General features: G+C 45.1%; 1 protein-coding gene across 1 annotated transcript in view; it reads left to right on the top strand.

The window, feature by feature from the left end:
* Positions 1-15,153, top strand: part of RYR2 (ryanodine receptor 2) — a 533,272-nt gene that overhangs the window by 270,377 nt on the left and 247,742 nt on the right. The window contains 3 exon segments of the mRNA XM_036016051.1: positions 1,432-1,615; positions 3,293-3,428; positions 12,501-12,596. Coding sequence (XP_035871944.1) covers positions 1,432-1,615; positions 3,293-3,428; positions 12,501-12,596 — 416 coding nt within the window.

Raw genomic sequence — 15,153 nt, 5'->3', positions numbered from 1 at the left:
GTAAGAGGCTTCTCCTGGAAATTAACCGAACAGGTATGTTTCTAACAGCAGATAGGCTCTCTTTAATAACCCAGAAATGTGTTTCCTCTAGTTTTTGTCTAGGTCTGCAAGTGTAGACATTGCATTTGAATCCCTTGTGAGTGATTCAGTTCACTGTGATGAGAGTTGAGTCTGACTGTGCTGTAAATAAGCATATATGATTCAAATAGAGTTCTGAGTCAATAGGGTAAAACACGTTAGAACAGAATTATTTTCATTGGAAATGAATTTTCATTTTAAAAGAAATATTTTTTTCTGCAAAGTCATTTCTGTTGCTTTGGGACATAGAAAGCTCATGGACATGATAACGCTAGGTGATAGGTGAGTGCCTTTTATGTAAATGGTTTGGAATTTCAGAATAATTAGGCACTGTTACTATTTCTACTATATATGAAACTGAAGTCAAATATTCCAAAATTGCTAGTAACTTTATATACATAATGATGCATTTTAACTAATAATTTTTAGTATTGTAGCATTCCAAGATAAGCTAATTCTCAGTTATAAGGCTTTTATTGTTTTCTAAAATGTGATTTCCAATCTAGTCAGATAACTAGCCAGAGACATTTCCATGGAATAAAATATTGCCACACACTTTTGCTGATGTAGACAGCAGGAAATGAAGTATATTTTTCCTTTATGGATTAAGTTTTGCATTAAGTACATGCATTAAGTTTTGTTATGACTAATGTAAGTGTTACTATATATATTAAGTATAAGCATTCTCTCATTCTTTTTGTTATCTGTTAAGTATTTTTCAGTAGACTTTATTTTGGAATAATACTGATTTATAAATGATGAAAGTTCTTTGTAGAAATATTCAAAGCTTTGAGTGTGAAAATTTAGGATCTCAGAAAGCTCAATGGATCAACACATTTACGTGCCTCTGTTTTTCTTCAAGGGCTAGAACATGCAACATGATGTCGTTTCTTCTTTTGTGGTTGAAGTCTAGTTAATATCTTTTAAAGTTATTAACATAAAGTACATGCCTGTTTTGCCTGTGTTTACAAAAATAAGTTCATGTTCTTTATCTCTGTTATAATTCTTTCAGATAAGAGAAAATCACTTGCAATATTGTTTCCTGATTAATAAGTGAATTTTGTGAGTTAATGTATTTTCATTCCTGAAATGTAATACATTTCTGAATGTAATATATTCAGGATTTTCTCTAGATATGTTTTTAATATAACAGTGTGCATTCATGAAAGAATACACTGTTTCCCATTTGAATATACTAATTACTGCTCAAGGAAACCTAGAGCCGCTCTTGTGTGTTCTTTTTATGTTGATGTCGTGGTGCCGGGAGTGAGTAAAGCTTTAGTCACCTGTAAACTAAAATAATGCATAAGCCTGTGGGTCACTGCCTAGAGAAATGGTCGCTCTTGATTTCAGGGGCCTGGACGCTCTCAGCAGGAAGATGAGGGCGGCGCCCGGGGACTTGCCCATAGAGTCTGTCAGCCTGAGCCTGCGGGACCTGATTGGCTACCTGCACCCGCCGGATGAACACCTGGACCACGAGGACAAGCAGAACAGGCTGAGAGCCCTGAAGAACCGGCAGAATCTCTTCCAGGAGGAGGTGAGCTTCTCAGGCCCATGGCTGCTCTGCTGTCTTCCGGGAAAAGCAGTCCTGGCAGGACATTCTCTGGCGCCAAGTGCTTTGTGACCTGGAGCAGCAGGGTGCTACGGGGCTCGAGGGAACCTGGCCTTGGAGATCCTGCAGTTCCTGTCCTGCCCCTCAGTGTTTAGGGAACTGGTTAGGCCCCCGGCAAAGCACACAGCCTTTCACTGTCTCCTTGGCCCTCCTGCCACACGGAGCATGTGCCGTACTCTTTATGCATAGAAGCAGGCTCTTCATGTGTCTACATGAACACAGGTCTGCAAAGCACGAGGGTTTTCTAACTGCACAGCAGCTCCTTCGGGCTCCGTGGCGCTGCCTCGGGAGCCGCAGGGAGCTTGTGTTGGGGGCGGAAGCTGCCGGTAAAGGGCCACCAGAGACAGAGCCCCAGCTCCCTGACTGGAGGCAGTGACCCCACTCCTTCCTGTTGTTTAAGTTTCTGTCCATGGCTAATGTCACACAACTGCTGCTGCCTAAAAGTGCTCAGGCACTTTTTAAAAAATCTCTCGTGTAAGACAATCTGGATGGAGACTAGAGACATTCTTAGGTTCATGGTACCTCTTAAATTCTTGGTGTGAAACAAGTTAATTTGATTAGTCAGTTCTTTATAGCTCTGCCTTTCATGTGCTTTGCCTCATTTTGGCAATCTTGATCTAGCAATAATAATAAAAGCATAATTTCAAATTTAGACTGTACCTTACGAAGTTCTGTAGTGAACTTTTATTTGATTTAAAGATACATTTTCATGAGCTTTTCTTTAATTAATTAGGTCTTCAATCTTTTATTAAATTGATGATGATGATGCCGATGCCGCTCCTGAGAGTGAGGATCTGGTTATGTAGGAGGGGGAGAAAAGTATTTTCCTCAACTAGTCACAGGTGCATTGGCTGAGGCTCTGCAGACCGATGCACCAAAGACAGATGTCCTGGAGAAAGACAGATAAAAGTTCAACAGCAGGGGCCCCGAGCACACACATACAGGGGCACCCGGTGATGACTGCCGCACGGGAGTGGTTAGCACTTGGGCTCATGCAGAGCAGTGAGCACATGGAGAAGTGGTACGAAGGCAAAGGAAAGGGGCTTGAAGCTTCTGGGGGCAGCACGGTGTGGGAAGTGGAGAGCGTGAGAGTGGTGAGTGAAAGCTGTTCCATGGCCGTGCTCAGTGCGGGGGCTGATGCATAGGCCCTGTCTCTCAGATGAAGCTACCCTGCCCGTTCTGGCTCAGAGGAGGAGGAAGGGCCGGGGGTTGCTCTTGTGTCTGCCTTTTCCTCAGTTGCCTTCAGCTCCAGTGAGTCCTATGCCAAAGTGCCGTATGTGGGTGGCATACTCAGCACCCCTTTACTTCCAGTAGAATATTGTTATGACTGAGTCACTAATCTCCTATTAAATATTGCAAATATAAGTACGAAACCGGTATTTTTATATTGTTCTTCTGCTTCTATTTGGGAACAGTGGCTAGAACTTAAAAACTGCTTACTTCAGTTGCTGTAGGAACATTGTTTCACGGGCAGGTGTGTCACTTCTTGTTTTTCCAGTACATGATCTCAGCTTTCTCAGTGAGTGACGGATGCACTTCCAGCCAGGCTTCCCATGTGGGTGCCCACCCACGGTTTCTGACGGTGTCCCTTCTGACCTGCAGGGGATGATCAGCCTTGTGCTGCAGTGCGTGGACAGGCTGCACGTCTACAGCAGCGCGGCCCACTTCGCGGATGTTGCCGGGAGAGAAGCCGGCGTGTCCTGGAAGTCGATCCTGAATTCTCTGTATGAGTTGCTGGGTAAGGCGGGTGACGGGTGTTCGGGGCAGCTGCTGCAGTCTGTTCTGGAGGATCACAGAGCGCTTCCCTCGGTTTCCCTCGGTAAATGGGACTTGCTTCCCATTGAGGCTGCCAGCTGGTCCCTTGGCTGCTCCGAGCCCAGTGGTGTTTGGTGTTTCAGTCCATCTCAGGTGGGAACGTGCTTGTGGTTAAAGGGGAGCCATTGGGGGGAGTTTGTAGGGAGGCTCGGGGGTGAGCATTAAATGTTTCCTTTTGAATCTGAAGTGAGTCCTCCAAAGCCCCTGGGACACCCCCATCCCACCTCATCAGGGATCCCCCAGTCTGCCCCTCTTGCTGGTCTGGGATGTGCATTTGCAGTCCCAGGCGTGCTTGGCAGACACTAGTGGCCCTGGCCGTGGTGGGCACTGTGCTCTGCAGGGCTCTGGGGGCATTGTGCAGCCGTGGACCTGCGTCCTGATTGTCCTGGATGCTTGGTGCAGCTTCTGTTGTCTGTCCGGTGTCAAGAACCTTGAAGGCTGTGAGATCTCTCCCCTTGCAAGCCGGTGGGTTAGCCTGCAGTGAGGGTAAAGATGAATGGTTTATTTCTCCCAGAAATGGATGTAGCCAGAACATCGGCAGTTTTGGTGCCAATTTTTCAAGCCAGTGTTCATTTCTGAGACAAACTAGATGCTTTAGGTAAAGAAGAGCCTTGTCTGTGTGCATTTGAGGGCAGAAAGGGGTATTTACAGAGAGAAGAACATTGTGGTGGTAGAGGCGCATATATAATACACATTTAATCTCTATTTCACATCAGCTCTTTTCATAATTTGTTTTCTGGTTTGATTGTTGACGGAAACATGGCTGGAATGTTACTTCTCAGTGACTCATGGAGGAAATGCAGTTTGCTTCATAGTTCCCCAGGCTGAAGTGTCCACCCCCCATGCGTTCTCCGAACACAGAGTCACAGTCTGTACACCTGGGTCCTTCCCGTCAGGTGTGGCGCAGGTGCGCAGTACACACCTGGCGTGCAAACACTTGAGCTCTCTCTGATCGTGGGAGGCTGCTGGGCTCCTGGTTGGTCTGAGCTCCACTTATCTCCGCCAGGCTTCACTGCAGACTTCCAGGGGCTGCCCTCACTTCCTCGGGAATTTTAGTTGGCTCTGCTATCTGGCACATGCTTCTTGTCCTGGCCTTTGGATGCCGGTGGCCCCTTGCCTGGACTGTGCCTGGCTTTGCACCTGTGCCCTCACTCACTCTGCCTCCCGTCCTTTCCTCCGACCCAGGGCCATTCATGCTCCTGGAGCACCTGGGGTCACTTCTGTGTAGAGTACGTGTATTTATAGTAAAATATGTGAATATATGAAGTATTCCTTTTTTAAGTATATAAATATATATGTATATTTCCTTAATTATTTATATCTCATTTGATTAAGAAAGGATTTGAGAGATAGCTGTTACTTAAAATGGACACATAGCCCTGTCTGGGTGCCTCTGCTGGCTGGAGGGTTGTCCCACACAGCAGACGCTCCTGCGGGTTCCTACCGGCCAGGGCACGCACAGGAGGCAGCCAGTTGATGTTCCATATTCTCTCTGTCTTTCTCTTCCCCTTACCCTGCCCCTCATTTTTCTCTCTCTAAAATCAATAAACATATCCTCAGGTGAGGATTAAAAAGTTATAGAATTGATATAATTAGAACCTTGTAATACTCTGGTATTTAAAGCAGGTAACAATAACATAACCATAAATGTCACTGAGAACACAGTGATTCAGGCACAGGCCTGCTTTGTGGCTTTTAAACTGTTTTATGGAACAAGACGTACTTCACAAACACTCTCTCTCTCACTCTTAACCTGTATGTTTCCGCATTGCTCCTCCTGAGAGGGTTTTGGTTAATCCCCCATGTGTGTGTTATGATATCTCTTCAGGAACTTCCTCCCCTCTCTGGTCTTTTTCCCCAAGTGTCTTGCCTCTTCACTCCTCGCACGGCCGCCCACGGGGCGTCCTGTGTCCCAGACTGTGTCCTGTTGAGAGGATGCAGCTTGGTGTCCAATGCATCCAGGTTTGAAGAGAAGCTTGGTCTGCTCAGCACAGACTGACTGAGCGTGGGTCTCGGGAGCTGCCCCGATCTGTGCAGAAGGGACACGTGGCCGTGACCAATGGCATGACGACAGAGCCAGCCACGGTGTTGTGTGTGCACTTGACCGCCTCCTCGTCTTACTGTGAGTTACTGGGCAGTCACAGCGAGAAGTAATTAGTGGCGTACTGAGAAGTCTGACTGCAGAAGATGAACACTTGTGGTGCCGTTGTTACAAAGTGAAAAACAGATGAAAGTCAGGTGAAACGGGCAATCTACATGAAAGACAAAGCCTAGTTTTGGTAACACGTAGGGTTTCCACACATCCATAAGGAAAGGAAATACCATCTAATAGAAAAACAGACAAAGCATGGAGATAAGTAGTTCCCAGAAAATAAATGAAATAAAATGAAATAAAAAATTCTCAACATGGCAAACATAAAGAACTGCAAATTAAACTAATAAATGAGGGCCCCATTGTACTTACTGTATTGGCATGGACGGAACTTTGAAAATATCCATTCACTGAGAGACACGTGTTCTGGAGATGTGTGTGTACAGGTGACCAGGGTGTCTACTGCAAGACTGTCTGCAAACAACATGAAATTGAAAACCACTTTTCTGTCAGCAGGGGGTTGGTCACATAAGTGATAGCCCACCTAGGTGGTGTGATGCTGTTATCACTGAAGATTGAGATAAATGTATCATTTGGAAGATTGTTTGAAATGGGCTAGTTTGCTGAATTTTTAGTGTGACAACCTAGGATGTGGTACTAAGTGAAAAAAGAAGCAAGCTGCTCCCTGTATGCTGAGTAAGAGTCCAGTTGCGTACAATTAATATGCAGAGAAAGGCATATTCTTGAATATTCACTGGGAATTTCTCGGATGCATAGAAAACTTCTAGGTGGCTGTTTCTTAGGAGAGAGGTCTTCTACTCTGTGTGATCTTAGTCTGTTTACATGTGCTAGTTTTATAATTGGAAAAAGCAGTTAACATAAATGTATAATGAGAGTTGGTGATAGAAGGAAAGCTAACACACTAACTCCAGTGCAGGGAAAAGTAGGGTGTTTATATCTAGTGCACATGATGGGCAAGGCAGTTGAATAGTGGTGGTTTCTGGTGAGTTAGATTGTGGGAGATTTTGTTAAACGTGCTTTTGACTAGTCCTGATTTTCTTTTTTATTTAGTGAATACTGATTTCATGATTAGAAAAAGATGAATGAATAAAGTCTTTAGCTGACATAAGAACCACCTGACTTTATCGAAGTCAGCATAGTCATCATATTGGCAGCTGAGTCTGGAAGTCTCGGATCTGCATCAATAATTAGAGTTCAATAAAGTGTTTATATCGCACGGTCCTTCACTCAGCCATCAACAGTTTGGTTCAAATATCATTGACTCCAAATTTGGAAAGCCTCCTGCCAATTCTTCCAAACAGGGAGACAGTGGACTCTCTCTGGGGTTAGTATGAAACAAGGCACCTTCCTTTTCTTCTTTCTGTGGGTTTGTTTGGCATGGCGAAAAGGGAGGAGGTGGGAATGGTAATCTGTAGCAATTTTTAAAATTTGACATGAGTGTGTTAATATGTACTTTCGGTAGAGTGACAGATTTATGTTTGGATTTGAGATGTGCGAGCCTCCCCCGGAGGACGGAGGAGCTCCGACCCCATGTTGGGGGTTGGAGTGCGGCTGAGCCACCCCACTGTGGCTCGGCCACACTGGTCATCAGTGGGAGCCTGCAGCCCAGCTGCTCTTCAAAGATGCCTATGGAACGGCTCTTCAGCACACTGTCTCTGTAACACCATTTTATGAGGATTCAGAGTGTGAAACAAACTGGGTAGACTGCTGTTTTTTAGTGTGCCAGAAGTCCACAGTTCCCGAGTCCTTGAAGACTGAGCAAGAGGAGAGCAGCTGAGGGTTTTACGTGTCCAGCTCACTCCCAGGGCACGGGGAGGCAGGTCTTCCTGGACACGGAAGCCCTGGGGGCAGGGGCAGAGACAGGCACTGGCCACAGACACGCTCCTGTCAGCAGGTGTTCTGCCTTCGCGCACACAGGTATTTTCTGTCTTGTTCTCCGGGGAATCCTGGAAGGGCATTTTTATAAACAAGACACAGTATTTTTTTCTCCACCTTGGTAGTAATCTTAACTATAAAATGATGAAGGCATTAATATTTTAAATGGAAATTTGGTTTATAACCAATTTGTGAGATAGCTACTTTCTTTACCTGCTTCTACACTACCAGGGCCCCTCCCCACCTCCGCATCTCTCCTGGGTGGGAGACTCAAGCAGGAGGAGGTTGTGGGGGCAGCCTCACCCCGACTGGAGCTCCAGCTGCGGAGTCAAAGCCACCCAGCTTCACCGTCTCCTCCTGTGACAGGCACATGCCGTGGTCTCTTCCTGCCTTCTCCAGATCAGGGGGTTGGGAGGAGGGAAGACCACCTGCCCTGGGCCTGGAGCCATCATCCCTGAGGGCCTGTCAGTAGCTGAGAGCCGGCCTTCTCTGGAGGGACGTGTGTCCCGTCCCTGTGCCTGTGATGGCAACTGCGACTCCTCTGCGTTTGCCTGAGCATTTCCGCAGGGAGGACACACTGTGGGGCACGGGGTGGCAGCTCTTCGTGTCTCCAGGGCCGGTCAGCCAGCACTTGAAGAGTATTTCGGGGTTTAGCATGCTTGTCCTGTATTGAGGAAGGAGAGGACCTCTGTCTGGAGTTTGTCCCTGTGCCCCGAGGCACCATGGAAATGTCTGTGCTCCTTAGGGATGACAGCAGCACTCTGAGACGTCTGACAGCAGTTGTCGTTGAGCTTCCCTCTGGGGCCTGTGCATTCTGGGGGCTCCCTGCTCACACCTGCATAGCTCTCCACTGTCCTCTGACACTCCTCTGAGGTCACAGGGCATCTCCTCCTCACAGGCCCATGCAGACTGAAGTTCTTACTGTGTGTGACTCTTTTTCCCTCCTAGCTGTTTGGAATAAGAAATTCACCCTTTCTTTTTTTTTTTTTCTTTTCTTTTTAAAGATATTTATTTATTTATTTATTTCATTTTATTTATAGAGAGAGGGGAAGGAAGGGAGAAAGAGAGGGAGAGAAACATCGATGTTCCAGAGAAACATTGATTGCTTGCCTCTTGCATGTCCCCAGCTGAGGACCTGGCTTGCAACCCAGGCCTGTGCCTTGCCCAGCCATTGAACCAGTGACCTTTTGGTCTGCAGGACAGCACCCATCCCACTGAGCCATGCCGGTAGGACAGAAATCTCCCCTTCAGACAAAAGGAGAGACACCAACCCTTATCCCTGCCCTCAAAGTCTTGTTTCCTTCCCAGGCACTTAGCAGGGTTTATTTCTCCAAAGGCAGCTCACATTTTCTGAGAAATGTTCTGGAAAAACAATTTCTCCTTGCTATGCATGTACTTCTATTGAGCATAAACACTTACTTCACGAAAGTGGAATCACACTGTCTGCTTTCACTTAGTGTTGTGTTCCCTGCCATTTCCACTGTGGGCAGCTGTTGTCGGCAGGGATTGGGAGTCTCTCAGCCTGGTGGGTGAGACCACCCAGCTGTGGGGCTGTCGTCACTTCCTGGGTCCACACGCAGGCTGTCCCAGCATTCGCTATTAGAAACAGTGGTGTGATAAACTTCCTTGTTTTTCTCTTACACTTCCCCATTGCTTTAGAAGCTCATCTAGCTAGTGTATTCTTACCTGACTTGCTGAAGTAGAATAATGCACAAAATCCATTCATCTGTATGATACATGTGCACACACACATGTGCACACACTCATAATTCAGGAGGAATTCTTTGTCACTGAGTGAAAATTTTTTTGTTATGAACATACAAGGTCTGTCCAGAAGGTATCCAGCCATGTAACTTGAAAAATAGAGACATTTATTGAAGAAGATAGAAGTTACAAGAAACACTGCACATAAAGCAATGAAAACTCAGTCCCTTTCAAAGTAGGCACCTTGGCACCTCACACAGTTCTCCCAATCACCATGAGCTGCCTTGTCATATTTTCCTGAATCTCATCAATGGTCTGAAGTACCTTCCCTTTCTAAGGTGATTTTAGTTTTGGGAAAAGCCAGAAGTTGTAGGGAGCCAAATCTGGGCTGTAGGTGGCTGAGTCACCAGGGTGATTCGATGTTTTGCCAAAAAACTGCATGAGAAGTGATACTTGAGTGGGTGTATTGTTGTGGTGAAGCTGCCAATCACCAGTTACCCATGCCTTCGGCCTTCTCATTCCTCTGAATAGTTATCATGGAGGAATGTTCAAGCTTAATGCAAAATTCGATGCAGATTCGTTGCTCTCCTCGCTCAGTCGTTTTGAATGCGACGGCCACACAGCACACATGCTTGCTCAACACTGTCTACCACCCCCAATGACTAGTACAGTGAAGTCATCATTGTTTACAAATGCACCTTCCAGTCCACTCTCCTTGGCTGCCAGGTTACAGTGATGTTGAGCAAACTGTTCTCATTATATTAACGGTGGCTGGACTTTTTCCAAATAAATGTCATATACATATTAGAGTTTATTGAGATATTAACAGATTTCCTAATACGTTCCTGTTTCATTGGAGGAATGAACCCCTGCTTGACTTCATGTTGCTAACCTGCTTTTGAGCATGGCTTTCTGTAAATACCGATCTTGGACAAATTTTGGATGTGTGGTTGACAGAGTTGCTCCGGCCTCCTGTGTGCACAGGCATCAGGCATTGCCGTCACGGCTGTGCTGCTGGGTGCAGAGAGTGGGGCGGCTTTACTCTGCCTGAGCGGCTTTACTCTGCGCGTGTCAGGCCAGAAATTACGTAGTCCTTCAACATGTAAGAAGAGTTGTTGTCTTTGACATACTCCTCCTCCTTAGTATTATTCATGGTATATTATTCTTTTTAGATTTCCTCATTTTGGTCAGTTTCAGTGGAAAAAAATATGTATTGTGTGTTTGAAGGCTGTTTTTTCCCCCTAAATGTTCAAAACTTTCAGTCCAGAGATATATAAAGTGGCTGTGTTTATACTTTCTTTTTTATGAACTTTGTCCTTTTTCTCTTTTATTCTTGATTGGTATTTAGCTTATGTTTTTAAACCTGCTTGGATATATTGATCAATCCTACTCTTATTTACATAGATCACTTTTCTATGTATTAATTTCTACTTTTCTTGCTATTTATTTTTCCTATTTTATTTATATTTGCTTGGTGGTGTTTTCCTGTATTGTAAAAGGAATGTTTATTTAACATTTTTACCCTGTAGCTTAGCAATGAAAGTGTTCAGTTAATTTTTCCCTGAGCAGAGTTTAACCATCTGTCTTTGGTATTTTAGGTAGCATCCCCGCTTTTGGTATTTATTAGACAGCCTGTGCTTGTGGTGTTGATTTCATTTTTGTCTCTGCTTTTAAAAAACTTCTTTTATTCTTTATTTTTAAAATTAATTTCTAGTTTCATTACACTGTTGTCAGAGAAGCTGGTCTGTGCCATTTCTGTTTTCTGTGTTTAATGATGTTTTCTTTGGGGCTCACTGTACTGTTTTCCTAAATGCCCCATGGTTTATTAAAAAGGCTTATTCTTACATTATTTTTTTCTTTAAGACTCACCTCATTGGTAATATTTGGTATCTAGAAGGTATGTAATATCTTTAATTAAAAAAAAACCAGAGGCGAAATGAAAAGAGTTAAATTTTAACCCAGAGACTCTGTGAAGACTGAGAAACCTCACCACACATGCTGCCCAGAGCTGCTGTCCTGAGTCAGGAGCAGAGCATCTCACAGATCTGAGGTCCCACAGAGCACAGCAGGCTCCTCCTGCTCCGTGACACCTCACCCTGCGCACCGTAGCTGTGCACTCAGCAGGACGCTGCTCGAGTTGGGGGCGTTGCCTCTCACCTGTAACCCTGGGACTCTGCTCAGGAGCTGTGGAGCAGAAGCCTTCCTGTCTTTTCTATTAGGATTGCTTCTCACTCTCAGGTCAGGTACCAGCTGTTGGGGGAAAGAAGAAAGGTGAGGACAGGAGTCCTGGGGTCTAGGGGCACCCTGGGACTGCAGGGTCCCCTTGGCTTGGCTCCATCGGGGAGGCAAAGAGGCCGGTCATCCGAGTTCAGCTCCTGACTGCCGCTGAGCATGGCCAGGCCTAAGCAGAGACTGTTCTTGCACCTTTCTCCCATGCAACAATGTGATGTGTAAAAGTATCACCCACCCGTTGGAAACCGTATCCTGTGTGTTCGTGAGCGATCTTGTGGGTGTAAAAGTATAATTTACACAAAGCATTTACCAGATTTATCTTAAAAGAATTGCATGACTTGAAACATTGAAAGTTTTCCATTGAGTCTACAAATCGGGTTGAAAGAGATCGTCGAGGTCACATAACATTTTCATAAAAGATTGTCACAGAAGTATAGATAGCTCGAGGTTGAGCAGAGTTGGAATAGATGACTTTACTGCAGCTCTCAGAGTGTTTATGTGCAGGTGAACCTCTAGATGGGAAGGAGAGATGCAAGAACAAAGGTTTTCAGCCCTGATGCCCCAGGCTCCCCGCCCGCCTCCCCCCACCCCCAGTCCTGGTGCCATGTAGCTCCCTCTCGCCGTGTGCCTGTTACTGCTGTCACCTGTCTCCCACGTTCTGTGCTACGTTTCCAGGAAAAACAGAGGTACCCTTAACTCCTCTTGTGTGGGCGAGAAAGAAGAGCTCTGTTAGTCAGCTCTCACCGTTAATTAAGAGCAATGAGTGCCAGACCCCAGGGAGGGAGCTCCAGGAACTCCTGGCTTCCCCTTCCCCTTCATTATCACTGCGGTATGAACTGCTGCCCCTCCAGATCATCCCTTCTGCTGAGCACTCAGGCTGGATGTTTCCTCTCCTGTCCTCACCCTCAGCTCTCTTTGTGATGCCTCCAATTCACGTGTGTGTTTGTTTACGTTTTAGATATACAGTATTGGTATTTTGTTCCTGGTCCAGCATTTTAGGGCTACTATTAGCTTGCTGTGTTTGGAACTGGAAAAATCACATAAATGTGAAATCTGCCTTTTCTTTCACAGCGGCTCTCATTAGAGGAAATCGTAAAAACTGTGCCCAGTTTTCTGGCTCCCTGGACTGGCTGATCAGCCGACTAGAAAGACTGGAAGCTTCTTCAGGTACGTTTTTCAGTTATCTCCTTTATGTTACATAATTCCTCTTTTCTTCTGTTTTATGTCTTTAAAGGCATTGACACAAGCTCTGAGGTCAGTGAAATGTAAATGTTTTTCTTTTAGTAGGTTAGATATTTTACTTACTGGCAATAGTATCCGTATTTTTATCAGTTATTTCTGAAAAGCAGTCTGACAGTATCTCCCTCATTTACATTAACAAGAGTGCAACTTAAGCCCTGGCTGGTGTGGCTAAGTGGACTGCACATGGGTCTATGAACCAAAATATCGCTGATTTGATTCCCAATGAGGGCACATGGCTGGGTTGTGGGCCAGGTCCCCAGTAGGGGGCACATGAGAGGCAACCACACATTGATGTTTCTCTCCCTCTCCTTCTCCCTCCCTTCTCCCTCTCTAAAAATAAATAATAAAAAAATCTTTAACAATTTAATAAAAATAGTGAAACTCTGAAAGCCCCACAAAGCCACATCCCTGCTCTTCCCTTAATCAATCACTCCTAAGTACAGACAAATGTGTTGGTTTGGAATTCCCATTTTTAAATTGTGTTCAAATGATTATATAGACTTAGAAGAAATTAGTTTTCTAAGTCATATAGCACAGTACTGTATTGTATAGGGATTCAGTAAATAATAAACAGTCGGTGCCATAGTGAAATGGTCACAGGCAGTAAACCCGATCGTCCGCCTCTGACACGCGTGCTGTCTGTGCGTGGTGCTGCAGAGACTTACGGGGATTCCCAGGCCGGCCCAGTCGCCCATTACTGGGCCCGCCGAGCCTGTTGCTTCTGTGCTGTTTGTGTAGCATCTTGTTAGCTGCGCCACCATAGTACTGATGCCCCTCGTGTTATTTGTGTGTTTTTTTTTTTTTTGTCAATCTGCTATACCAGTAATGAACTTGAAGAGAGGGGCATGATTTCATTTGTCTTTGTATTCTCTGTATACCTTCTGGTAGGTAGTTGGTGTTTATCATATTTGTCAGATGAAGAAATGAACCAACAGACGAATGTTTGAGTTCACTTAAGACATTGTCTGTCAATAAAGAAGAAATTTCATGACTTTTGAGTGATAGAGACCCATTCAGGGACAGGTTTGTTGGAATTGGATGAATAGAGAGCTAGAAGAACTGATAGTTGTGATAAAGAGGGTTATTTTAAATTACAGAGTGAAATTTCAGAGTTTTAAGACTTAGAAGGAAGAGAAAGTTGAGTCACACTGAGTTCTAAGATGTTGCTGGATTGTGCAATGGCAGAAATAGTGTAGAGGAGGATATTGTTGATTAAGAAAGTATAAGGCTTATAAAATGAGGGTTTCCAGGGTATCACAACATGAGATGACAATATATTGAATGAGGAGAAAACTGAGGAACTACTCAGAAGAAGGATCACATTAGTGGCAACATGGTTTTGGCAGCAGTTGCAGAAATGGATACTCTACTGGGTTAAAGTGCAGAATTGTGGGCAAGCTCCAGTCAATGCAGAAGAGTATGCTGGTCCCTTCGCCTGACCCCAGGATTATAGGGAGGGAGAAGGGATCAGAAAGACCCTCAGGACAGAGTGTTAGTGTTGATCAGCCAGAAGCTCCTCTTAAAAAATGCTCGGAGGAAAGGAGGGAGAGAAAAGGAGAGAACAGAGCCGAGCATCCTTGTGCTCAGCCCAGCAGAGTCCTGTGTTTACAGTCTCGAGTTCCAGGCACAGTTGCACTGGATACAGTTGCTGTGTGCTGTTATCTTTCCCCAGTCTGTCTGTTGTTCACAAGCACTTCTGCTGAAGATCAAATCCCTGTGCTCACGCAGAAAGCATGGTGAACATCAGGAGTGGGGAGGACCCTTAGAAGGTGCTCCGCCTGGCACTCCCACCTCAGTGGACAGGAACTTGAGGCACAGGACCTTTAGGTGACTGAATTGAGAAGCTAGAACTCATTGTCATGGCCAAGATGAAAACCCAGGTCCCTTACATCAGGCTCCAACATTTTAAGTATCAAAAATATTTTCACTAAACAGTTTTCTCTATGGTAGTTATTACATTTATGCTTTTAATTAGCTGCTGTTTTCCCAGAGGAAATAGAATGGTACTTAGCTTTTAGAGATAGTAACAACAATGATATGTACATATATACATAGTATATGTATGTATATTATGTATATACATATATACATAATACACATACATTTATGTATATACAGGGTAGGGCAAAAGTGGGCGTACAGTTGTGCACATGTGAAACTCGCAGCTTATTCTTGTGTCAGCGTTAAGTAATTACTGTATGGCTTTCCATGCGAACAACTGCAGACCTGCTTCTGCTCCTCACCCTCCCCCACCGTAAATTGTGAGAGACACAGTCTATTTCTGTGTCGTTTGTAGATTTCTGCACACTCACATACATTGTTTCAGTGGCAGTGGCTGTTTACCGAGTGCACGTTTTCTTTCTCCCCTGGGATTGACGTGCCCTCTCCTGGGGTGTCCACCTCTGGCCACGTCATGGTCCCTTTGTGCCCCTATCTGAGCAGTGGAGCAGAGCCGGGGGGCTCAGTGAGCCCTAAATTTCCT

The sequence above is a fragment of the Phyllostomus discolor genome, chromosome 15 (assembly GCF_004126475.2).
Source record: "Phyllostomus discolor isolate MPI-MPIP mPhyDis1 chromosome 15, mPhyDis1.pri.v3, whole genome shotgun sequence".
NCBI lineage: Eukaryota > Metazoa > Chordata > Mammalia > Chiroptera > Phyllostomidae > Phyllostomus > Phyllostomus discolor.
This window is presented reverse-complemented; position numbering and strand designations above follow the sequence as displayed.